Here is a 25,712-nt window from a genome sequence, read left to right as displayed (position 1 = left end):
AAACAGGCGGTTTAAGCTAGGGCCTGACAGTACTTCGTGTGGTCTCAGTTTTTCTCAGTCTTTTTGAACATCTGTACCCTGCTTTGGAAACCACTTCTCGACCATTTTAAGTTAAATATGCAAAACAAATGGAAAATATTACTTTAATTGCAGAAATGGAGTATTCCACGCCTCCATTTAACTAAGAAATTCAACTGTATGTGATTCTGGAATCTGGCTAAATACATTTATTTTGTGCTGACCGTAAAGACTGTCAGTATCTAATGTCGCTTTGTTCAAGCTATGGTCTTAGATATATATTTTGCATAAACAATCTAGTCTGTATTTTTAAACACATGAAATGATTGCTGAAAACGGCAATATATATATTTTTTTTCAAGTTCAGTTTTCAATTTATTTCATATTTACAGTCTGGAAATTAAGAATAAAATCTATTTGGTGTTTAAAGCTCTGTACAATAACTGCATATAAAAACTAGTATTTCAGTTTACTAACCTGTAGTGAAGATAGATCCTCTTGTTGTACAGATATAAATTTAGTGATGTGTATCCTAGCGAGCTTGAGTTCCATATAAAAGCATATGTAAAAAAAATTCTACCAGGTTCCAAACTTATAAATTGACAATACTCTTTTTTGAAACAGTTATAAGAAACTGAACTCAAATACTGAAGAGCATTCTGTATAACTATGATAAAAAGCCCAGACACCAAGTAGATTAACCAAAAAGAAATTAAAAATTATGCTGAGCAAATTGTCTATGTTTTACAATTTGAAAATTAACATTTTTTTTAGATGTTGCATCTTAGTGTAAGTCCCATATAGATGGTTGAGCCAAAACTTATTAAATTCTTTTATCACAATGAGTTAAGCTCACAAAGTAACTGTTGAATTTAGTTGTTTAGAAATCTAATGCTTGTTTCTGTGTCAATGCCCTCATTTTGTCAGGTGAAACAAAGAAATAACAAGTTTAACCTTACCTATACAAGCTGCAAGCACCTTCCTTTGCAGAGAGGAAATATTTCTGTTCGAAGCACTTCCTTTAGATCTCCACTGCTGCAGTGAAAAGGATGATATTTATTTAAATCTGGAAAGTACAGTTAAGAAAAGTATCTGTCCATCATCGGTAGGTTTTCAGAATTTACACCTTTCATTTACAGAGTCAACAGGCAGCTAAGCATTTAAAGTTCAAACCAAAAGATGTGGTCTTTGCAACAAAGACTTTGAAATTAGATCCAGATGTGACTCCATGAGAAGAATAGAAAGAAGGAAATAGTGTGGAAGAGTGATTGTAACAGCCTTTTCTTATGAAGCTATGGCACAGAAATAGCTTTCAGTGCTTTATACAGTGCTTTCCTCCTTTTGGGGTGGAGCAATTGTTACAGTCATTCTCATGAAGATTGCCCTTTTCCATGAATGAAGAAGAAAAAAAAAATTTTGGTATTTTATGGGTGAAAACTGGTTTTGATGCTGTTTAACTTCAGCTCCGAGAGTTTTCACAAAGCCAACTGACTGTTCTTGAAGCCCACCTGTAATGATATAGTATCCATATCTATCCTCATTTAAGATTTAAGTGACCAAATGAATAGGTTACGTACGTCTAATCAGATGAGGGATTCTGTGGAAGCAGTTTACAGCCAATGTGATGTTCTAGGATTACCAATCAGTTGGAGAAAACTCAGTCTGTTTCTGTTCAAGAAATCTAGCATCTTACACAAGTCATCCAGAAGTCTGCACAAGACAGTTTTCCTCCTCCACGAGAAAGGTTTGATCACAGATCAAGCTCTGTTTAGCTCTGCAGAGCTTAAGACTTTTGAATTTTTTTCTGTCTGAAACGTCTGTGGTTGTGAAGCATGGCTTTGCATCAGCTATAAATAAGTTCCTTTGTGAGAACAGAGAAGATACCATATAAAAACTTCTGCCATATTAGTAAGATCCTTGTTTTGTTAGTTTTGCCGTATGTTTAAACATCCACAGTGAGAATACACTTCAGTGATCTACTGTGAATTTTATTGTTCAGTTTCATTATTAATTTTATATTTTTTCTTCTAAACTGATGGGCATGTATGCTGGCCTCCTATTTAAACTAGATAATTAATCTGATTTAGGATTAAATTTAGGTGAGGGAAACTTGTTGAGTATTAGTAATTAGTTTGTAATACTGCAGTTAGCTTCTGTGTACTTTATTTCTTGTTCCTGTTAGTCTTAGTTACACTTTGGAGAGTACTGGTTGTTTGTACATTGTTTTTTCTTTTTTTTCCCCTTCTCTTTTGAAGGTATAATTATATTTTAAAAGTGATGTGAGCAATTTTAGTTAGCAGGGAGGGTTATTATTCAGTTGGTGATAGCCTGTAGTATTTAAGATTCTGTGACCATAACTCATGGCATGGGAGGAGATAGTGCTCCATTTTTTTCTGAATTATTGTATGATGATAGATTGTTACATTGAATTATTATCTGTGACACTTTATTTTGGAACTGATTAGTAATACAGATGACAAAGGAATGGAATATTATAAATAAATAAAGTATATTGTTGATTCCAAGCTGTAAGTACCTTCACTGATTATTCTTTTAGTGGCCTGTTTCCATTCACGTAACTTAGAAATGGTTTATTTTATTTAAACTATATTTGATGATATTCAAACAGTACAAGTGTGTCTTTTATGCAATTCATTCTAAGTTCTCCATAATGACCTTCACATACATTCTTTTACCTTAATATTTTCAGTACTCTTAAACAGTGATCACTTTCTAATTTGTGCATGTTATTGGATTTTATATGGCAATAAGGAACACATTTTGCCCTTCGACATTGTATGCAGACAGCTTATTTTGTGTCCCAAAGCCACAAAAACAAGGAAGTTCACAGTGGGAAAACATACTTCAGTTTGCCATGTATGGTCATATTACATAATACGCTAAGTATGGATTATAGAAGGCTTAATGATCCACTTGCAGACTGCCTGGCCACTGCCTCTCCCACACCACCTGCCCAAGATGATTGGTGACAGCCCAACCAATTTGTCACATGCTAGATGGCGAACCACTCTGCTCCTTAAGGAATGTCGTGTGTTGGCAGCCGCTGCTCCTTGTAGGATGGTGAAAGGCAGTGGTCTAGTGACTCTCCGGCTCCCATAGCAGTCGGGGCACTCTCGCTGGGTCATGGAAGGCCCAAGGGCATGTGCTCAGTGTCTGCAGCTGGAAAGGTGAAAGACAGCTGCTGAGTATCAGGCGCAGAGAAATAGGCAAACCCAGATGTAGGCTGGAAGACACTGAATACATGTATAGCATGCATCAAACATGCAGCTTTATAAACTGTAAGGCAGAAGCACTGCGTGGCGTGCCCCTCTGTTCAGGTGGCTGTCATCTAGATCAGGAGACTTGTTGCAGAGCACCAGGGTTCCTCTCTACCTGTTCATTAGATTTCCTTGCAGGGGAGACCCAGTCTGTGCCCGTGTTTCCTCCTGACTTGATGTAATGAAGATTTTAGCTATAGTCAGTATATGTATTGAATCTTGTGAGAAGTGCTGATCAAAGCAAAGTCCTCTAAGCTCTTGTTTAAATCTAGTCTAGTTCAGTCAAGCACTATTGCTGAATCAGTGAAGATAAAATATTTGCCAGGTTTGAGTTGAGTCTGTGGTAGACTTATTGCTGTTCATTAGTGATTTATTTTCACCAGCTTTGGAACTGCCATTGTGGTTCAGCAAAATAGATCCAGAACAAAAGTTCTTATGTTGTTTGATGAATTATGAATGTATGCAATATAACTCCATGGCATTTCCAGTATCCTTAGTGGTATAGAAGTGGAGTTACATTGCACCCATGGCTTCAATTCTTTGGCTGTTATAAAATATGCAAAGGTGTTTCACAGGTTCCAGGTAGTCTTTTACATACATAAAACACAAAGAAAACAGTGTCTTTCAAGCTGGAAAGCTTAGGTTGAATAAAAATCATCTTTTCAAATTTTTATACTGCAGGTCTTTAATGCTAAATACTGCAGTGTTTTCCCCAGTGAAATTCTTTGTGCAGCCTCCAGAGGTCTCCTTTACTGTATCTGTTTTTTAAGAAAGAAGCAACTCTGTATTAGTCATGATAATTTTTACTTTTAACTTTAGAATCAGTTTTTATATGAAAACCCTATTGATCATTGTAGGCAAATAGGAAGCTTTCACCATACTTCTCTATTTTTTCCAGTTAAATATATTTGTGTGTGCTTTTTGGCTTTTCCAAATATTTCTTAAGCTTCTGTGAAAATGCAAAACCAATAAAGCAAAAATAAAAACATGGCAATAAAAGTGAAAGTGATACTCAAAAGACAGATTCCATTGGCTGCAAGCTGGGGATTTTTGGCTGCAGAATGAATTGCTTGCAGATTTGTTGTTGAGCATACTTATATGGATGTCTTACTGTAGTGAGAATTTTGGTGGAAGGAATAGCAAGTATATTTTTCTTTTTAAAGCACCTAGGTTTTTATATGTGTGGTTTGAGAATTCTGTGAGGAAACTAGCCTTGCTTTCTAATTGGTGCAAAGGTGAAATATCCATCATCATTTACAAACAAAAGCAAGAAAATTTTTGAAGGCAGCGTGTACCAAAACGTATTATTCTGGTATATTTTAAATAATTGATTCAGATTGTTAAAAAACAACCTTATAAGTACATTCTTGCCTGTTTAAAAAAAAAAGTACACAAACGCGCAAATGTACACATGTATGTATGTACATATGTATATGTATTTCCAGCTCTAAGCGTGGACTTTGAATGTTAGGGCATTTTCCAACTTCATCTCTTTCCCCCTCCTCCAACATTCGTACCCTCCAGATATCTGAGAACAACCTCTGTACAAGAGTTTTTCCTACCAATCCATCTACGACCAGTGAATGGTGACAGCTTTGTAGCACCTTCCGCATTGTCCTGGATTTCACAGAGACCTCAGTAGTTCAGGATTTGTATAAGGGGTGGAAAAAAGGCTCGCAGATGATTCCCATTGCTACAGAGAAAACGCTCAAAATGTATTTTGGATTGGTTGAACTTCCCTGATGGGTTCCTTTTCTCTGTACGCTTTATTTGTACTGTGCAGCACAACTCCCTCCACTCCACCTTGATTCTGTATGTGCTGTCAGAAAGAGCATTACACCAAGGTGTCCATATGAGACTCTTAATTATTTGTTTCTCAGCCACGTAAGATTGCACTTCTCTCATTTGCGGTTTCATTAATTCATTTTCCATGTTATGTTATCAGAATAATTTATAATTTCTTCCCTCATGAAAAATACCAATTTGAAAGTTAAAAAATAGAATTACAGTTAACTTCAGTTTGAAAATAAAAATTGGTTACCTGTATGTTTTTGTATGTTTATAATTCAAGTCTTGTTTCTGGCAAACAGTTTTGTTTCTTGACTTATGTTTTCCACTGATTTTAAGGGGTATGTGTAAGACAATGTAGCTATTAATGTATTTGTCAAGTCTAAAAGGTTTAGAAGTGACTAGCTCAACACATATACTTTATATGCATTTTGCTTATATATGTATCTAATATTTATGCTAATGAAGAATATGTGCTCCTTTTACATACTTAAAGAGGTGAAACTTTGGTACACCAAATGAAATTTGAGGATGTGTTGTAGACTTGAGTAATGTGTTGAGTAAGCCCCTACTTACAGAAAGAATATAACTCTGGGATTGTTCCTGGAATAATCAATGACACACAAGAGAATATCTGTAAAAGTGATATAAGTTGATTATTCTGCAACTTGTAGTAGTGCTTATGTCTAACAAATGCTACTGAAACCTGTATACTATTCAAAGGCTGCAAAGTGTTTATTGTACAAATGAAATATCACAATTTTATTTACTACCTGTCATATGAAATGTAAAAAAAAAAAAAAGGGAGGGGGTCTGAATGATTTATCAAGTCTCTTGTTGTACTTGTGACTCTCTGTGGGCATAAATGGAATGATTTTGATGTTGAAATTCAGCTGAAGACTTAATTGCTATAGCTGGCCTTCACAGTACTTAGTAAGCGCTGCTAAGACAAGCAGTAAGAAACACTATTAAAGTGCCAATAGTACCGCCATTGAAAATGTCACAGCATAACTTTCAGCAGACCTCCAAAGATGTTTCAGGACTATTTCTTTTTCAATAATATTGGTTTGCAGAACCTGACATTTTACCTTCAAAGTTGGGACAGTTGTTTTTTTTTAACTTGAAGATTAAATATGAAAATATATTAATACCTGCCTTTGTTTTTCTTTCAATAGTAATTGTTTCTTATGTGTCGATGCTGTCTAGACTCAAATTCCTTTCTGAGCCAGTTCATACATTTGGCCTCTAACATCTTGAAGCACGGACGTCCACAACTGTGGAATTCTGTAATAAGTTATTTCCACTTGTTTGATTGTTTTGGAGGCATGTTTATCATTCTAACTGCTGCTCCCTTACTCTCACGCTTGTGTCAAAAAGCATATAGTTGTTCCTCATCCACTCTAGTATGCCATACCTGACTTCATAGACCTGTTGTGTCCCCCTTCAGGTTTTCATTTCTGTGCTGAAGAGTTGTTTTATTTAATGTATTCTTGTGTAGAATCTGTATCATATGAATTATATAGTGGCACAATGATGACTTCTCCATTCCTTTTCTCATAACTTCAACAGTCCTTTTGCTGTTCGATTGCTTTTTAGTGGAGAGTTGATATCTTAAACCTGTCTTGTAGGTTTGACTACTCTGTGCTGTTTGAAAACTTTGTCATCCCATTACTCTCTCTCATTTCAGATTGTAGTGTTCAATACATGCAAAACCAGGTCCATATGCAGATTCTCAGGGAACATCATGAAGTAAAAAGATCACATATTTTTAGCCTTTCTTTCCAATTTTTAACTAGTTCTAAAACAAGAGTTATCATCTAACAACTTAGTTTACTTGACAGCCTTTAGTAAGTGACTTGCTCAAAGTCCAAGTCCACCAGATCACTTTTATCCCAGTGCTTCTCAGCTCCTCTAGAGAGCTCCTCTATTTACTGACTTTCTGGTACATGACTTCCCTCAAAAATCTCTGTTTGCTCTTCCCTAGTGTACCCCCATGCTTGCCTAATTTATTTGTCTTAATAGGTGCTATGAATTTGCCTTATATGAACGTTAGCCTGTAGCTTCTGAAATTTCTTTAAAAAGGTTTGGGTCACATTTGCTTTTCATTGCTCATGTACTGAAGCAGATTCAAGTAATAGGTTATATGATTAAGTGATCCAGTACCGAAATGCTTTTAAAGCATTTTATTGGCCAGCATGTGGTCCTGTGAAAGTGTTACTCTTCAATATTTCTTCTGAAATGGTTTTCTTCTAAATGGTCTAAAACCTCATCCCTTGATAGTGCACAAGGCTCCTTTAAAACCTGTCAAGAATGACTGTAGTGTAGAACATGTCTGATCAATACAAATAGGTACCGATATTTAAGGCTTTACTCTTGTATAAAATATGTAATAGCTTTCACCATTAAAATTCTTAAAGCAGAAAAGCCTACCTAATGATATCTATATGATGGACTAGAACACATCCAGAACACTTTTTTTTTTTTTGTCCTGGGGAACACATTGCTATTTGCTTTTGGCTTTACAAGTATACTTCATTTGTAGCATTGAAACTCTATACTGTTACTTGATCCTCCAAAGAGATCTCAGTCTATTTTTGCAATTGTGCAGTGTCCATGGGTAAAAATCCTTTTAATGAAAATTCCGGTTTGAATGAATACATTCTTTAAAAGAATTTTAGAATTTATACTTTGTTCAAGTCCTCCAGTGGCCCTGGTGATTAGTGTTATCCACTAGCCAGTCAGATTAGAGCAAATACAGGTACAAAAAGAATGATGAGATGGTGCCTATATCTTGTAAACTGCTGGTTTCTAAACTACACTAGGTTTGTCAGAGCTGATGTGACTTCTTGTACTATTATAAAGCCTTCAATTGTAAAGGACAAGAAACATGCTATTTTTGGCATTGCACAAGTACACTGTACAGTCAAGGCAGTTCCTGCTCCAGTGTACATGTAATAGGATGATGAGATAATACATAAAAGATTCTGAAAAGGTACAGCACAACTTATTCTGAGAATAAATCAGAAATTACTGTAAAAAATCTTAAATAATTTTATGTTGAAATGTTTAAGAAAAATGTCGTTACCAAGATACTTTTACAAGAATTATATGTTTATAAAAGTAAGTCCCTTCCAGATTAAGAAAAACCCCACACCGTGCCTTTTTAAAAACGTGACAAAATACACTGGCTAGATGTTGTACTTGGTTAATGTGTTTAACATCCAGTTTAACCAAATCTAGATGAAGTAAAATCACACTAAAAATTAAACTAAGGTTATAACTAGCAGAGGTGAAATATTAGGTCTACTATGTTTAATGCAAGTTTTAACAGTTGCTTCTGTAAGACCTGAATATTGTACAATAATAGTAAGAATTTGCAAGTTTTGGTATAGATTTGATCTAAAAAGCCACACAATCCATTAGAGAAGTTATTAATAGTTGTATTAATAGTCATATCAACCTGTGTGCTCCAGCTTACCTAAGCAGTATTGCTTGTATGTGTTTAGAATAGTAAAACCTTATTTTGTAGAACTAACATCTAATATCTAACTCATTCACCTTTCTGACCTGTCATGCTAGAAAGATAAGTTGTTCTTTGTATAATCACCTCTCATTACAACTCTTCAGGACTAACACCCTCCATCCTCACCCCCCCCCCTTTTTTTTAAATGATGGAGCAGTTTGAAATTTTAGTTTTTGTCTAAATACATAAGACTGGTTTTAATCTGAGAATATAATTGCATGTAAGGTATATTTGCTGTTGTATTACTGTTTACATAGCATCAGCAGTTATCAAAGTTGTTTTAATCTTGTGAAAACAGAATATCTCTGCCAGGGAGAATGTGCAATTGAAATGAGTGGCTTTGGAAATCTCTAAGTAGGCATTAACCTTAAGAACTAGGTGGAGTTAGGAATTAGGAGTCTGAACGAAGGTCAGAGCTGATGCTTCAGAGAGGTTCACAAGAGCTAATTTTTCTATTCTGCTGTAGCTGAAGTTACCAAATTTGTTAGTCAAAGTTTGAAGATCTCAGCTAACTGAAAATACCTTTATATCCTTTCTCCTTTGTGAATTTTCGATTTTCCTAACTCCTTGCTTGCTTTCCCTGAGATATTTGACCTTGACATTCATAAAAACATTGAAAATATAATAAAGGGCTTAGAAGACTTGAATATTTTAATTTTGCTGTTTAATAAAATGAAGTGTGTCTTCTGTAATGATAACTGAATTAATGGCTGTCTTGTTCTTTAGCTCATTGTTAAGCCATATACATTGTTAAAATCTCAAATATTCAACTGAAAAAAATAGTTCTGTAAAATGCAGTTAAAACACTGATCTCTTTGAAACCTGTTAAAACAGAGAAATATAGGAAATCTGTAATAAGTAGCATAGCTCTTTTGAATAGGACACAAAAGCATTACTTCTGCAAAATTCGTATTGTTTACATACCCAATTGGTGGTAGTAATGTGTATGTACAAGATTCCTTATATATACAGGTTAAAACCACATTGTGGAAATCTCCCCAAAGAGTTAGTGTTTTAGATTAGTCCAATAGAAGATGTCTGAGATAACTTTAAGGAAGCTTCTCTTTTTTTTTTTCTTGGATAAAGAAAGTAAGCTACTTCTAAAAAGTCACTTCTCCTTTCCATGAACAGAAGATTTCTCATTTCTCAACAGGAAGACAGAGGCAGGATTAGTAGCTCTGTAGTATTGCATTGGTACATCTTAAATTGATGTCCAAAATAACAAAGAGAAGCCATTATCCCTTAATTTAAATGATCAGATAAGAGACTTCTTCTTTAAAGAACTTGAACAGGGAGTGATAGTAGATAATCGCTCTTGTGTGTATTGTCCAAGTTGCATTTCTGAAGTACTTTCTGAAGTTACAGTTGAATCCCCATGAAGTTTTCTACAAATAAGTTGGAATACAGTCTTACGCACACTTCTGGACATTAGGAAATACATAACTGGGTCTAAGCAGCTGTTAAAAGATGAAAATATAAGCATAACCTCATTGCATTTGTGAATGATTTCCTTCCAATAACAAGATGGATCTTGTAACTGTGATGTAATGTAGACGAATCGGAACACGTGATAAGGAACAAAACATATGGTGAAAATAATGAGTACGATGAAAGAATTCCTTGCTGTCTGGGTGTATTTTCCTGCATTAGGAAAATTAGCTCTTTTCTTAGAAATTTTCAGAAGGTTCTTGGCAATTTTAACATATGAAAGTATCAAAAGGAAAAAAACTATCCAAAAAATGATAACAATAATATAATTTAAAATTGCTTCTGTCTTTGCCTTGTGTTTATTTCTGTAATGAAAGCACATAGTAGAATTGCCTTCTTCACTCTTAAAGAAAGATGGTGAAACTACTATTATAAATCCTGTCAGTGCAAGTGCCCACACTATGCAACAAATATATATACTTCGTGTAGTAGTTAACATTTTAGGACGCTTCGCAGACTTATTTATTTTTACATAACGATCTAGACTAATTAGTCCCAACAGTACTATGCTAATGTACATGTTCATATAAAATAGAGTTCCTACAATCTTGCATAAGATCAATCCAAACATCCAGGTGTTTCTGGTAATGTGATACAGTATTCGGAATGGAAGACAGAAGATCAGCAGAAGATCTGCAATAGCTACATTTAGTAGGTAAACTTGGATAGAATTCCTTTTCTGATGAATGCAGAGGAAAGCAAACAGGGCTATAATATTTCCAACCAATCCAATCACAAAAATAATGGAATAAAAAAGTATTAAAGCAAATGACAATGAGTCTTCATTTAAGGGACAACTGGCATTGTTTTGGATTTCTGAGAAGTTTCTGGCTAGGTTGGTTTGGTTTCTCCAGATGACTTCCCTGTATGGAAGAATGTTCAAAAAATCAGCTGAAGTTGCAGCCATCATTTGTTAGGATTTTCTTTGCTGCTCTGTAGAGAGGTAAAGAGAAATTATAGGAATTAATCACCAAACGCTTTCATGTGTTTGCTTGCTTTATTACATACACAATCTGAAGTTACATAAATGTAAATAAGACAATAAGTAAAAAAGTGAATTAACCTGAGCTGAGCTAATTGTTGTGGAGCAGAAGGACTTTCAGCCAGATCTCACAATACAATGTAATCCTAGAAAAATCTGTTCCGGGGGGGGGGGGGGGGTACAGAGTACTCATGCAGATGATGATTCTAATAATTGCTTCTTTAAACTATGACCATCTTGTTTTGATATAAACATTTATATTTTGCTGCAAATTTTAGAAATTGTTACATTTTTTGCTTGATCCATAAGGACAAATAATTTTTAAAACATTATGAAGTTCCGTTGTTAAAATTGTTTTTTATGACCAGTGACTTTGTGACAGTGCGAACATGTTTTAATTAAGATGCAAATAATGTGGAAGCATAGCTAAGTGAAGTATTCTCGGTGTTGATACAAGATACATAGAAACGCATCAAAACAATACTAAACAGTATTAATTTTAGATAGGTACCCAGACTTTCATGCAAGTCACTGGTTATCAACTGCCAATTGCTTTTCTAAATGGAAGCTACTTGGCTGTATAATCTGCTATAAATAACACTGTGTGAGTTCCTAATATTACAATAGCTTGCTTTTAATAGTATCTTCATATAAATTTAAGCTTTTTTTCTTTTGTTGACTGTTATATTAGGGTTGTGCAAGAAAACTACTGTCAGCTTGAAACCACATTAATGCTGTGACAACAGATTGTTTTCACATTTTCCTTGTTTTCATAAAATTTCTAATTAAGGTGAGCTTGGTTTTGGCCAGGAAGGTTTAATCTTAGAAGATAAAAATCAGCTTTGACCAAAAAAAAGAAAACCAAAAAAAAAAGTGTGGTTAAGAGAGCAGAATAGTAATGAGCTTTTTAGATAGTTAAGACCGGTTAGTATTAGTATAAATTCTGTACCTGATTTATGTGGCATGTTGATAAAATACTGCATAAAGTATATTTAGAATTTTTTTAAAGGGACAAATTTTTTGTTCCCCTAATCTCATAAAAAACCAAAACTGTTCTTGGTAATCTGAACTAAGTCCCACAACAACAGTAACAAGAAAAAATGCTCTTTGCCGTATACATAAATTTGAAACAGTTCTTCTTCTGTGTACTAGGCCTTAAAAATGCATATTTACATTTAAATGTGCAATATAGCTACAGCAATAAAAATGGCAGCATTTTAAGCAAAAATCTTAATGAGATCTAATACTATGTATACAGAAACCGAATTATTGGGTGGACAGTCTAAACCTCCCATGCTGGCTGATCTTATAGTTGTATTGAGTATGTCTGCATTGTGTTAGCAGTCTTATGAAGATTGCTGCTTTATTATATTTGCTGTTTAGTATTATCTGAGCTAGAAATAATTTTAGAAGTTTCATCTGATAAATAACTCAATGCTTTCAAACACATCTCAAAAGCTATCTTCCACTTTAATTTCTTGTTTATGTTGCTAGTCTGTAAAAACCCTTGACATATAATGACTTACATAGGTAGTTACATCTTTCAGGTGCATGAGAGATGGAAAAATCAATTACATTGCAGATGCTAAAAGCTATAACGTTTCTAATGTGTAATAAATGTTTTCACCTATAAACAAGAGGCATATTTGGCTTGAATCTAAGTATATTAAAGTTTTGAAGGTAATTTGTCAGTAGTACTTCTGTAATTTGTATTTTAATAGAAATTTGTTTTACTATAGTTTAAGAGGAAGCTACTTACCGTTTATTAAGAACTTCTGCTGATTTTCAAAACCACTGGTAAAGAGAGGAAGGACTAACATGCATGTCCTCTTATTAGAAAGTTAAAGCACCAGCTTCTCTACAAAGTGATAAGAATCAGCTGACGCAGTGCAAGTAGCAACAAGGGGAAGTTTAACTAGTGTTGCAACTGTATTTTTTTTTAAAGGTATTTTTAACTAGCAAAACTGAGTTTATTGAAAATACTAATTTTGATATTAATTTGGACTTTGCTGGGGGAAATTCTGTTTAAAAAAAAAAGTCTCCAAATTTCACTCTGAATTGGAGAGTTTATTTTTTTCATAGAAACTTTGTTTCTAGTGACCAGTTTCAGTGGCTTCCTTTTCTTATGTTGGCACAAGCTATCTTCTTTTTAATACTCTCATCAAAACAGTATCACTTTTTTAAAAGTGTAGAGTAAAAATATATCAACACATCATTAAAATGCTGTCTTTTCCTTTTATTGGTGTAGATCTCATCCATCCATCTTCCCCCCTGCCATGGGGTGAGAAATTTGAGGTTGATTTTTTTTTCAGTCTAATGACAATGCTGATAGAATATGAAAGTGAGTGCAGTATGATAATTTCAGTTAGGCAGAAGTGAAATATTCAGAGATAGTACCATTTGGAATAGGATACAAGAGGTTGAAAGTTACATTTATAAATCACAAATTTAAAAAGGGTTTCTGGAAGTGCTAATATATGGTAGCCTAAATTTATTGATCATCTCAAGAATATCATCTTGACTTAATGTTCTACTTAGTGTTTGAAATGAGAATTCCCATATTGACACTCTTAATATATCATCTGGCTAGGAATCAAGTTTGTAGGAGATTCTGCAGATTTCAGTTAGATTTTTCAAAGAGTCTGTGATTTCTTTCTTGAAGCATCTTGTTACTTTACAACTGTGGGGTTTTTTTAAAGGAAAACATGGATGGTTACAGATGATGACTTTGCAGGTAGTCAGATTCAACCATGTAGTTCCTTTTCATTAATCCGGCCCAAAGCTCTAAGTTTTTGCTTTGTTTTGTTAATGTGTTTTCTATCAGTTATTTATATAACAGTAACGTCACAAAATCCGAGTGCTCTGCTATATCAAGTAGTAAATAGTAAGGAAGTATCAGAAGAAACAATTTGTGACTCTGCTATGTTTATATGGAGCAGACTGTGGGAAAGTGCACCTTTTTTAGAGTCTTCTGATATGATAATTATTTTCTTCCAGCCTAACATCTAATTTAGTAAGCTGATTCTGTAAAAGTTGTTGTGGAGCTATGGGGGTTTTACAAAATGGTCCCACAGCCTAAATTAAAACCATACTGTTCAGCTGGTGCGCACAAATACATACAAAGAACTTGTATATGGATTCTTCCACAGTTTACTTAACCATTCATGCAGGAAGGTTGTAATTATGCTTTTTCATATTTGAGCAGTTTAGTTCAGTCACTGCCCAACGTGATTTAACCTAAAATCTCTCTGTAGTTTAGTGACTGTGTAATGGGTAGCTGCTTTATTCTCTGAAGGTACTGAAGATTCTCTGAGAAGTTCCTGGCGGGAGGACTAGTGCAAAAGAAAATCTAACTGAAGGCCGCACATTTGTGTCTTCTGACAGTGTTAAATAATACAGAGGCATTACCTATTTTTAGATCTTAGTTTTGTAATTTATGTGGTAGTGTATTCTCAAGAAGCAGTGTACAGATTTGACATTTGTCCTTTTAAATACTCTAATATGGCTGACTGTGCAAAGGATGCTGTGAGCAAATGTAAGAAGTAGCTCTACATTAATTATAGTATTTTAGTTATGTGTATTAAATACTAAATTGTGATTAATAGGTGTTGTTTATATGCTGCTTCCTCCTACCCCCAATCTCTGCCCTTGCAGATGGTTGTATAATATTATTCCGTTTTTGTATTTTGCATCCCACTGTTATTGACGGAAGGAATGTAGAAAATTAAGGGCATGTACGATTGCACAGAGAATCCAGTTTAAAGACCTAAACAATTTCCCCTTCACTAGAATATTTGTTAGAAATGTTTTAGGGATATTCCTTTTCTTTTCTGCAGTTGGAAGCTGATTGGTGAAGTCTGTGATTAAGGCCCAAAGTAGTGTTTTGTATTCTTTGTGTGAAGAATAAAAGTGTGTTACGGTTTCAGCTGAAGAATTGGAACAGTATAAGGCTGAAGTGTGAAGGGTAAAAAGAAAAAGTAGTACCAGGAAAGAAATTCTTGGCAGGCTTTCATAGTTATCGCCATTTTATTACTATTTCGCTTTGTGTTCTCTGTGAGTACTGATAAGTCCTGAAAGAGACAGTTGAAAGGGAAACCAACAGACAGAGAGGAGTTCACGCCAAAAAAATCTGAAATGAATTCCATTCAAAAAACAAAAACTCTAGCTTCTGTTTGCTAACTTATGAAGATGTTTTCTTAAAAGCAAATTATACTTTTCAAGTATTGTAATAATCTGTTTTTTCTTTTCAGCCACACTGTGTATTGCTTGCCTCAAAAGAGAATTCAGCTCCTGTAAAGCTTGGTGGCTTTGGGGTAGCAATTCAGTTAGGAGAATCTGGATTAGTTGCTGGAGGTAAGAAATTTAGTGTTTTTTTTTTCCTTCAAAGTTATAGAATACTATGCATATTGTACTGGAGAATTTTGTTCTTCCAGCAAAGCCTGGCTTATAAAATAAGAACTCAAAAATAATCTTTCAGTAAAGATTTTGTTAACTTTATAAATGTACACAGTTAATCTAAACAGCTAATCAATTGTACTTCATTGTTACATGCACGTAACATATATACTGTGTATATGGAGAATTAAATCCCTCTAAACGTTACTCAACAAGAGCTTACACTGTTTTGATCAAAATAAAGTTGAAAAGTGCAAAGATTTTTGCATATTAATATAATCCGTGGCATAATTGGTCTGCACCTGACAAACCAAATAAGATGAAAGTGATACCAAGATTGAAACATGTCAAAGCAATTGACTTAATGCTCCCCTGTGGTTCTTGCCAATTTCTGTCAGAATGCTACGCTCTATTTAATAGAAAAATCCTATTGGTTATTACATGTGACTCTTTTCTGTGTTTTTATACTTCCTTCTAAGTATTGCATAAGACATCAATATCTTGATACATATTTATATTTTTTGACTGTGTTTTGTTTTTTGTGAATTTTATTTCCTCTAGCTGCCTTCCATATTGTTCCAGACAATAGGGTTATGCTTTACTCATCCTACACAGATGAAGACCCAATCAGTTTTCTGATGCTTTCATTGCCAGAATAGGGGACCACAACAAAGGATTTCATTAGGGTTTTTTCTTCAAAAGGGATAATTCCCTTTCAGTTCAGTGCTTCTGCAAAACCTCAGCTTTTCTAATATAATTCTTTTGTGTGTGTCATTTTGGCTTCTATAAGTTCTTTAATATAAAAGGCAACCCCAATATAAACACACCAACAGTTTCCATTCTCTTCCAGATATGTCTAATATCCTGGATATTTCTTACTACCTAGAGACCTAGATACATCTTTTCAAGGAAAATATCCATCCATTAAAGCTACTGTTGTTTCCTTAATAAGAAGGTCATTCCTTTATGTTGCTTTTACACTGTTTTTCAAAGTATTCATATTCTTTTGGTTTCTTCTCTTCCAGCATTGTTTTCTGTACCTCTGCCACTGCTTTTTCTAGTGACAGTTCTTACGCTTCTTTTCATAATTCTCTCATTTTCCTTCTTTATATTCTCACTGAGCAACTTCATCTGTCTCTTCTGTTTCAGCTGCTCTTTTGGAGCTAGTCGGTTACGTTGTACTCTCGGACTACCAGCTGTCTCACAAAAAACTCAAGTTCAGCTCTCTCCCAGAATTTGTCATATCCTTCCTTTCCTGATACTATTCACAGTTCCATGATCCTGCTCGTTGTTCACATGCTCAACCTCTTTGCATTATCAATGTTTATCTTTCCTTTTTTTTAATGTAAAAATGTTTTCATTCCTTTCTGGTTCTGTCTGCAGTATTTGTAGAACCTTCTTTCTTAATCCTCATCAGTACAATATTTCTTTGCATGTTGGTTAACTTTTGCCTTATCTGTCTAAACCTCTGCCATATTAGTCTGCCTTCATATTCTCTCTCTCTCTCTCTCTCTCTCTCTCTCTCTCCCCTAACATTTTCCACTTGTAGCCTTTTCATTAATACTTCTTACTTTCAGCTTCAAATTTAAACTATCTTTCTTTCCTCCAGGGATACCTACATTAATTCCACTTCATTTATATACCATATAAAGTCTCAGTTCTACTACTTGTCTCAAGTTTCCTCCTTTTCTCTTTCTTCTCATCTTCCATTGCAGACTTTACACTTTGAACTACATCTCCTATCTAGCAATTCTTTTCTCCTCCAGAGTCCTTTCTGAGGGCATATTACTAGAGAATCACCTATACAGCACTTGCAAGATTTCATTTCTTCTGCTTTATAATAATACCCCATATGTGCTATATGAAGCTTAACTGTATTGTCTGTTTGAACCAGACTGTAAATTTCTTGTAACAAATTGTTTACTTACATATTTGTATAGAACTAGGCTATATTATTATGCCCTGTAGATTAGTTTTGTTTTGTAATAATAATAAATTTAAAAAATCACAGGCACTACTTATTTGTCAGTTGTCTTCTGAATGAAATAGAAATGCTCTGCTTGCATAAACAGAAATTTATGATCAGTGTGATACCCAGCCTGTTCACTGTCACATTCTTTTCCTAATTTTTAGTTAAAAACATTAATTCTGCTTAACATAGTCAATTATTTCCCCTACAGCATGTCATTTGCTGTATTTGATTCTTTTCAGGCATAACATATCAAAGAAGAAATGCTTAATTGAATGAAAGCTGTTATGGCACTAAGATTCCCTTACTGACCTGAAAAATCCCTGTGCTCCTAAACTATCTTGGCATTCAGTAGATCTTAAAAATTTTCCCAAGACTAGAAATGCACTGTCTTATAGCTGCAGAAAAGTGCAACACTTACTAACCTTTCTGTATCTAGGTAATTAATATGTATTAGCACAATACCCTGGAAGAATATGCTTATTTCTTGTGTAAATCCCCATGTAGATCATCCTGGTATTCAAGGACAGAAATGCTTTTTATCTTTCCTTATTTTATATTGTTTGGAGTATCTTATCTTTCAAAACAGAAAAAGAAAACTTTCTTTTAGAAAAAGCATGTCAACATTCAGGGTAATATAACTGTAGTAAAGTTCAGCTGATAGGATTCTTCCCTTAATCTTGCATATAAAAAACAAGCCATTATGCAGAAGCTCTTCAATATTTGTGATGATCACTCTTTTTTGTGATAGTATTGTTCCCCTAAAATGGGAGTTGCTATATCTAAACTATTCAGGGCTTACCTAGCTTTTTTTGTTTGTTTGTTTTTCTTATTTTCATGCATATGTGCCACTTTGCCTTACCTTTTCACATTGATACACCTATGCGTGACAAGCCGGGTTCATGTATCCCAGGAGAACACAAATAGAAAGCCGTTACCTATCTCAGTGTCTGCTAAGCCTACCTTCTAGGGTATAGCTTTGGCTTATTTAGGGCTTTGGAATTCTTCTAACTTACCGAGGGAAATCTTTTTTTCCAGTATGCCTAACTGTTTTTAAAAATATTTTGGGATTTTTTTTTTTTCTGATAAAGGTAAAGTAAATTTTGAGTATCGAGAGTAGACCAGTCCCAATCTTTTGGCATAAGTCAAAGGTCAACTTGCATTGTTCAGAAGGATTATAACTACAACATCCTTTCAAGCAAATAGAGGGTTATTTAGCAGAAGTGTTAGAGAGCCCATGTTAACAAGCAGATACTAGATGTCATTAATGAAAATATCTGTGGAATAAATTTTAGGGAAATGACTAATTTATCAGCTAACAATCCAGTGGAGTTTATTTTTAAGGGAGTTTAATCATTATCAAGCAACTACAAAAAACAATGGATGTAGCCATAAGTCATTTTGCATAAGACCAAAAGGGAAAATGTAAAGAAATACTGTTCCATTATGCTTGCCTATAAGCTGCAATGCAGTGCATAAGAATCAAGATGTGTCATCTTCTGAATTACAGGAAATTGTTTTCCTGAACTACCAATCTCTGAAGTTCTCTTTTCTTGGGGTTCTTATAATCAGAAGGGGAAAATCTTACTAAAGTGGTATTCATTTGATGCATTCAAGTAGGTAATTTAAGATGAAATTCTCTCAATATAGACAGTGGTTATAGAACATCATAATTTATAAATGAAACTTTTTATGGAACAGGGTGTGAACAGGAAACAGTCCAACATGTCTGCATGATTATGATGCAATTGGAGAGGCAGTGGAACCCAGCAAGTCAGTGATTTAATAGAGCAATTTCATGCTGTGATCTCCTTCTTCTTCCTTGGAGGAATTTTCTTCCATAACATAGTATGAATTGTCACAGTATTTTCTTATATAAATGTGGTGATGTCAGATGTATCAGATACCATATCTTAGGTGCTAAGAGTTTCAGCTACAATACAGTATAGAAGTCTAAATAAGCAGAAGCCATTGAGTCCACAAGTGATTTCTATTTCCTCCCCTTAATTTTTTAAATTCTCCTGGTTTCAGCTAGTACAAAATCAGATAACTGCATAGACTTGAATGGTATGAGATTCTGTACTAGCTGTTAAGTTGTGTTTGTCTATGGATAGTTGGCTGATTTTATTAGCAGCAGCAAAATGTGATAGGAACCATTATGCCAGTCCAGTCCAGTACTGATTTTTCCCTAAGTATTAGTTAGCTCCCCAAAGTTCCTTCAGAATCATATAGTATCTTTATGGATCCTAACAAAATCTTCATCATCATCTTACTGGAGAAGGTCTTCTGTGTTCTTCATAGAAGTACACCACACAGATACCAAGTGTTCTCGGTGCTTCATCAGCCAGCCTTTTAGAGTTAGTACAAAAATGGCAAAGGAAAGCATTACCATAAATTTCTCTTGACCTTTCCCAAAGACCATTAAATTGGGGAAAAACTCTCAAAGTTCCTTATTAGTGATATGTTCCTATGAATGTAAAATAATCTTCTTGGTGATTTTATATACCCCAGTTTAAAAATAATGTTTTTGGAATGTTGTATTTTTACGCTGACCAGACTTTTTTGTTTGCTCAGCATCAGCGTCTAAATGGCACAGAAAATCTTTCATTTTTCCAAGGGGAGATAAACATTTGTAAACAGAGGTCCTACACTAGTATTCTTCTTTTTGCTTAAGCAATAGTGTTTTATTCCTCTGCATTATATCTCAATATTTTTGATTTTTTTGAAAAATAAAAAGATATTTGAGTCTCTTCAAAACTTTGTCTCTGATACTTTGTTTTATTCGACAGATACAACTGTGTTTTACTATTTCTCAGAATTTCCACTTCACATCCGGGTCAATTTGAAAGTGCTTACAGGAGGCTAATGTGGTTAAAAATCAATTTAGATTTACTTCCTCCATCGTCATTTTGTGGCTAAAAAAGGCCAATGAACCAATTATTATAATTTGTCTGGCTATCATGTGATCTTTGTTCATTTTCTGGGCACTAATATCCAGGTGTCCAGTTGTCTGCTGATACATCTTTTTAAAAACATTTTCTTCAGACAGTCTTCTGTGCTGAAGTTGAATTGCTTTTTTTTAATCTGCTCATCTTCTCTGTACACGAGCTTTAAACATCTCTGTTGTCTGGAGTAATGTGGAAAGGAATTAAAAGTAGTAAAATATGATCTATCTGATCTATTGTGTGTAATTCTTTGATTTCTTCCACATTATTCTGGACATCCCACTCTTTTAGAAACTTCTTAATTTAAAAACATATTTCTTATTACACTATGTGAGAGGTCAGATGGTGATGTTTATTAGTACCTCACATTTTTTTCCTAAAAATTATTTGTTCCAGTTGTTTCCTTATACATCGTTCAGATACTACTGCTGTTGAAAGACTCTCCTTCTGATATCTTGATCATCAGTCCCCTGCCTTAGGGATGACAAAATCTGATTGGGTCTCTGTATATACTCTTCTTCTTGTGGAAAGCATAGCCCTATTGTCTGGAATAATATGGAAACAGTCATAGAAACTAAATTACCAAAGGTAAGTCAAAATTTATCTTTAGTGCTTGTGAATGATATCAGATTGACCACACTGAGGACTGAAGCTGTCTTTACCACAGGAAAAAATCAGCAAAAATAGCAATTTTACACATTTCCACAGTATCAACATACTTCAAATCTGGCTGATAAGAAAGCTTGCCTCTAGAAATAAGGTGTCTATAGGCTGTGCCCATTCAGGCATTGAGTGCTTCCTGAGAGAGCAAACACTTTGATGTAAGCATTTATTTAGAAAGAATTGGACAGAGGCAAATATCACTTTCAAACATGCCAGTGAAGAGTCTTCATATAATGATGATTTTCAGTTAATGCTGCTTTAGAACAAGTAAGAAGAACCTAGAAGTAGGTAAAAACATAACTGATTGCAGTCCTTCATGTGACCTCTTCTCATACACAGACAAAACTAAGAAGTAATTCGTGTGCATGCATCCAATATTTATGTAAATAAAATAATCCTATTTATCATGGGCAGTCATTAGAATATATCCTTGAGTGTTCTTATATCCTGAAGAATACAGGACCTGTAGAAGACAGAAGGTATCTTTTCAGAGAGAGAAAAGTGTCTTTGCTCACTCTTCTGTCTCATCCTACCTCCGAAAAGATACAAAGGTTCTGCCAAAACACCAAAGAAAATTCAAAAGCTTCTAAAATATTTAAAGATAATTGAACTGTTGTGAAGAATATGTACTTTAAAATGTTATACTGTGGCATGTTTAGAATCTGAACTTGTCTACTAGATAATCAGCCTACTTTTTCAAAAATTATTAAAATTTTAGGCAATGGGTAAGATGCTGCTAGTAACAAAACTGAAACATTTTACCAAAAATTGTAATAGACCATAAGCAAAAGTGCTACTTTGGTCTAAAGAGCAGCCAGTATCCATGACTTTAGCAAACTTTGTTGTATGTAGATTTCCTTTATTCTGTTAATGACATATACCTTACAGTTCTTGTAGCTGTAACATAGGAAAAATCCATATCTATATGTAAGTTCATGGGTGAACTCCGTTCATTTTGCAGAGAGAAGTGCCGTAGTTCTTGCTTAGACAACAGTTTTTAAAATAACTTCAAAAGTGTCATTTGCTCCTGTGATGAACACAGTGAAGTAGTTAGTTGTCATGAGGAAGATGCCAGCAGTCCCAGGAAAGATTTTAGCCTTTTTAATAGAGTTTATAATATGTAGATATATTTATTCCTCTGTATCTGGACAGTGCAGATCTCAACCGATCAAGTTGCTGTTTGTTCTGGGTTTGCTCTTTCATGGAGGTGAAATTGTGATCTGCTTCCATGTCTAAAGTATCAGGATCTTGAAATCTGCACTAAAAAGGTTACAAAACCAAATCATTTTGTAATTTGTATTACAGCCTTTCTTTTAAACGTTCACTCCTGATTAATTATATTGCAAGCAGTGGTAAATGGCTGGGTTTTATTAGGTTAGTGTACCCTTCTCTCTCACTTTTTGATTTGAGTTTATATACTTCTTATTCAAAATTTAAAAGCAAGTATTAAGGTTTAGTAGTACTGATTTGTCATCATGCTATTAAGTAGCATCCATTTTTCATACAGTTGTAGCAGGGATCTGTTGAGGGTCTTACACAGCTGTATAAGATGTGACCTACTAACTAGTTTAGTCCTGCATTAAGCAGTTCATTAAGGTGGATTTGTCTACAGTATGTTGCTTTTGAACGAAGACAGCAAAGATCCCATTCTTTTACCTTTCATCTACGGTCTGTATGTTCCTAGGAAAGAGAAAAAGGATTTGAGCAGATCAGAGAGGAACAGTGTTTTTTAACTGTAACTTCTAAGTCTGTCAGAGTTTGTCTGTAAGAGAACTTGAGTACTAAGTAATATGCAACCTCACAGTCCGGTGATGTACTGGGTTGTCTCCAGATAAAGTAAATGAGGAACCTTGAGGTATCAAGAGGCTATAGTTTGCCCAAGGTCATACAGAGCAAGTAGGGACTAAGCTTCAAGAAGCCTTTCTTGTTCTGTTTAAAAAAACAAACAAACAAAAATGTGTATATGGAGAGAAAAACGATGATATGATGAGGGTCGTTGATAATGAACACAGTGCTGACAAAATGGATGTGTACTGCATAAAAAATTCTTGCATATTATGTTTTGTCTGCAATTTTGATAAGTTCACTGATGCAAGTTATGTTTGCTTTTTGTTGATATGCAGTAGCTTTGTAAGTATTTTTGAATTTCCTAGCCCTGTGGTCAGGAGGAGAAGTAGAGAGAGGAGAGGACAACTAGAAATTATTGTCTACCATCAAGATGCTTCCTTTCAAAATTTAGGGAAGCTGATTAATGCTCAATTTCAAGTCAGTATTTTCTTCTGCATGTATTTATGAGTACATAAGAATAAGGATTTTTCTTGTTCACTGATTTCTGCAAAGTTCCCTTTTAAATTGAAACATTTGCTGAAGGGGAAAAGGAAGCAAAAAAAACCACTGTACTTTTGATACTCTCTTGACACTGTAGATTAATTAGTTTATACAGCCATGATTAAATCAGGTAAGGTGCCATTCATACTGAAAACTGAAATGATTTACTTTTTTTACATTTATTCAATATTCTGTATCTTAACAGCAAATCCATGTAATGCTATTATATTGCACTTGTTGCTATTATACAACACAGAGAAAGCGTAGAATTGATAGCTGTTTGCAAGAGACATTTTCCTTAGAAAGGGATGTTCTATAGGTAGGCCTTCAGTGTAGTACAAATACTCAGCTGACATAAATGCATCGGTGCAAAAAAAAGAAAAATGTAAGCCCACCTCCCTTACAATACACAGTCATTTTTAAAATGTGTTCCTCTCTGCAGCAGTTGTTCACTTACACCACAAAGAAGCCCAAGCGAGAGAGGAGTGGCACATAATATATATTATAAATATACATTAAATCAACTTGAATATCATTTATTACATATGTTTCTTAGTTTCATTAGCTACTTGATCCACATAAGTATATGTCCATCAAGTTTAGTGCTTTTTTTAATAGCTGTGTTTGTTGTTGTGATATCCTGTCTTCGAGTGATTTCTGCTGTGTCTTTTGAGTAATCTCTGTTTCTGTTGACTTCCCAGATTTCATAACAGCAATTAGAAAGTCTTATAGTAAAGCAGAATCTTCGGAGTATCTTTGTTCTTCCATTCATAGAGATACATAAGATTTAAACAGGACCTTTATTATTACTAAGGTTTTTTCAATGTGTAAGAAAGGTTGCACCTCTTCTGAGATTGCAAATGGGGATCTCTGCGTGCACATGCCAGTAAATTTACCACTGCAGTAAACAAAACTGGGGTAATCCAGGCTGCCTTGGTGCCTTGCGTGATGTCTTCTATATCAAAGGTTTCCAAACTGTGATATCCATACCACTAATGTCACATGAGAAGTTTTTAAGTGATGTGCAAATATTGTTTGAGTAAGCAAGTGTTGTTTCTTGTGTACATGCATAGCCCTGGAACAGAGCTGGAAACGTTGATGCCTCTGCTGTCACCAGTAATGGCACCTTAGGAAAAATAGTTAGGAAACCCTTACAGATAGAGATTTATAAGCACGTGAGTTCTCAGCAATTTCTTATGCATGGTGAATATGTGTCCTCTCTGTTTTCCTTGCCTTCCCCATCCCCAGGCATCTGGGGATATATCTGTGAGCTTGAAGAGTTGGTTTTGTGGTTTATCATTTAGACAGAAAGGTATTGCATAAGCCTATCAACTGTGTATAACTAACAAGAGGAATTAGTAATCTTTAGCCATGCCCAGATGTCTTCCTCTGCCAAGAGTAAATATCCCTCCTCTTTCCACATTGATATGAGGGGTGAGCAGGACATGCAACATCTTGTTATTTTCCTTTTTTAGCCTGCGAAGGAATTACCCCTTCACTATCGTATCAGCCTAGACTGCATGGACTTTTTAATTTACCAATCTAACTCAGTGTCAACGTAATATTCCTCTGTCACAGGCAGATTCCTAGCGCTTGTTCGAGAGAAAGATTGCCTCATAAACTGGAAATGGAAAAGGTTTAGCACAAAATAACCTGGAGTTGGACAATGGTATTGTTTCTCCTTAACAGTACGGTGAAAAAGCTACTGTCTTTCTGTCAATTTCTTAATCCTCATAGATTAAAAAAGGAGTGGAGACTAGTTTACAGAGTATGGTTAGATGGCATTCCTGCATCAGGAAATGGAGGATGATCTTTACTAAGTTACTGCCAGATAGTCTCCCACATGTTGCTTACCAAAGCTGTCACTTAAGAGAATTCGCATTCACGTGTTGTGTGGTATAGGCTAGTCTAGCAAGAGTCTCTTTGCAAGACAGCACTGAGTTAAGTAAATGTTATGCTAACACCTTTGGTTCTCTAGACTGCATTATAAACTCTCCCAGCCATCAGAATGGTGCTGCAAGCCTTGAATGGAGCCTCTGAAGTCCACCATAGGATCAGTGGGCAAGAATAACATATGCAACTGATGCAAGTGGTAACAGTTTGCTAGAGTTGTGGGGTTTGGGGTTTTTTCTTCTTTTGGTACCTAAAAGAACCACTGTAGCCCAAAGACTACATTCTTCATATACAAAAGTAATGTCCTGGTCTTCCAAAACTTAATTCTTGTTCCCTTGTAAATACTCTGCAATGGAAACCTGTTTAGCATGGGATACCATTTACAGGGAGAGATAAAATGTTTGTTGCTTTTATCTGGCTTAATATATTACATAGTGTTTGA

The 25,712-nt window shown here is 34.7% G+C and overlaps 2 protein-coding genes across 6 annotated transcripts in view; one reads left to right on the top strand and one right to left on the bottom strand.

The window, feature by feature from the left end:
- CASK (calcium/calmodulin dependent serine protein kinase) overlaps positions 1-25,712 on the top strand; it is a 235,665-nt gene that overhangs the window by 116,739 nt on the left and 93,214 nt on the right. For all 5 annotated transcript variants that reach the window (XM_067297866.1, XM_013941692.2, XM_067297852.1 and 2 more), the window contains exon 6: positions 15,328-15,430. In XM_067297866.1, coding sequence (XP_067153967.1) covers positions 15,328-15,430 — 103 coding nt within the window. The remainder of the gene's footprint in view (positions 1-15,327; positions 15,431-25,712) is intronic.
- GPR34 (G protein-coupled receptor 34) lies at positions 9,863-12,863 on the bottom strand. Its single transcript, XM_013941693.2, has 2 exons — positions 12,837-12,863; positions 9,863-11,028 (listed from the first exon to the last, which is right to left on the bottom strand). The coding sequence occupies exon 2, from the start codon at positions 11,003-11,005 to the stop codon at positions 9,863-9,865; it is 1,143 nt and encodes a 380-aa protein (XP_013797147.1). The 5' UTR covers positions 11,006-11,028; positions 12,837-12,863.

The sequence above is a fragment of the Apteryx mantelli genome, chromosome 1 (assembly GCF_036417845.1).
Source record: "Apteryx mantelli isolate bAptMan1 chromosome 1, bAptMan1.hap1, whole genome shotgun sequence".
Lineage (NCBI taxonomy): Eukaryota > Metazoa > Chordata > Aves > Apterygiformes > Apterygidae > Apteryx > Apteryx mantelli.
The sequence above is the reverse complement of the archived record's forward strand: the minus strand, read 5'-3'. Positions and strand labels throughout refer to the sequence as shown.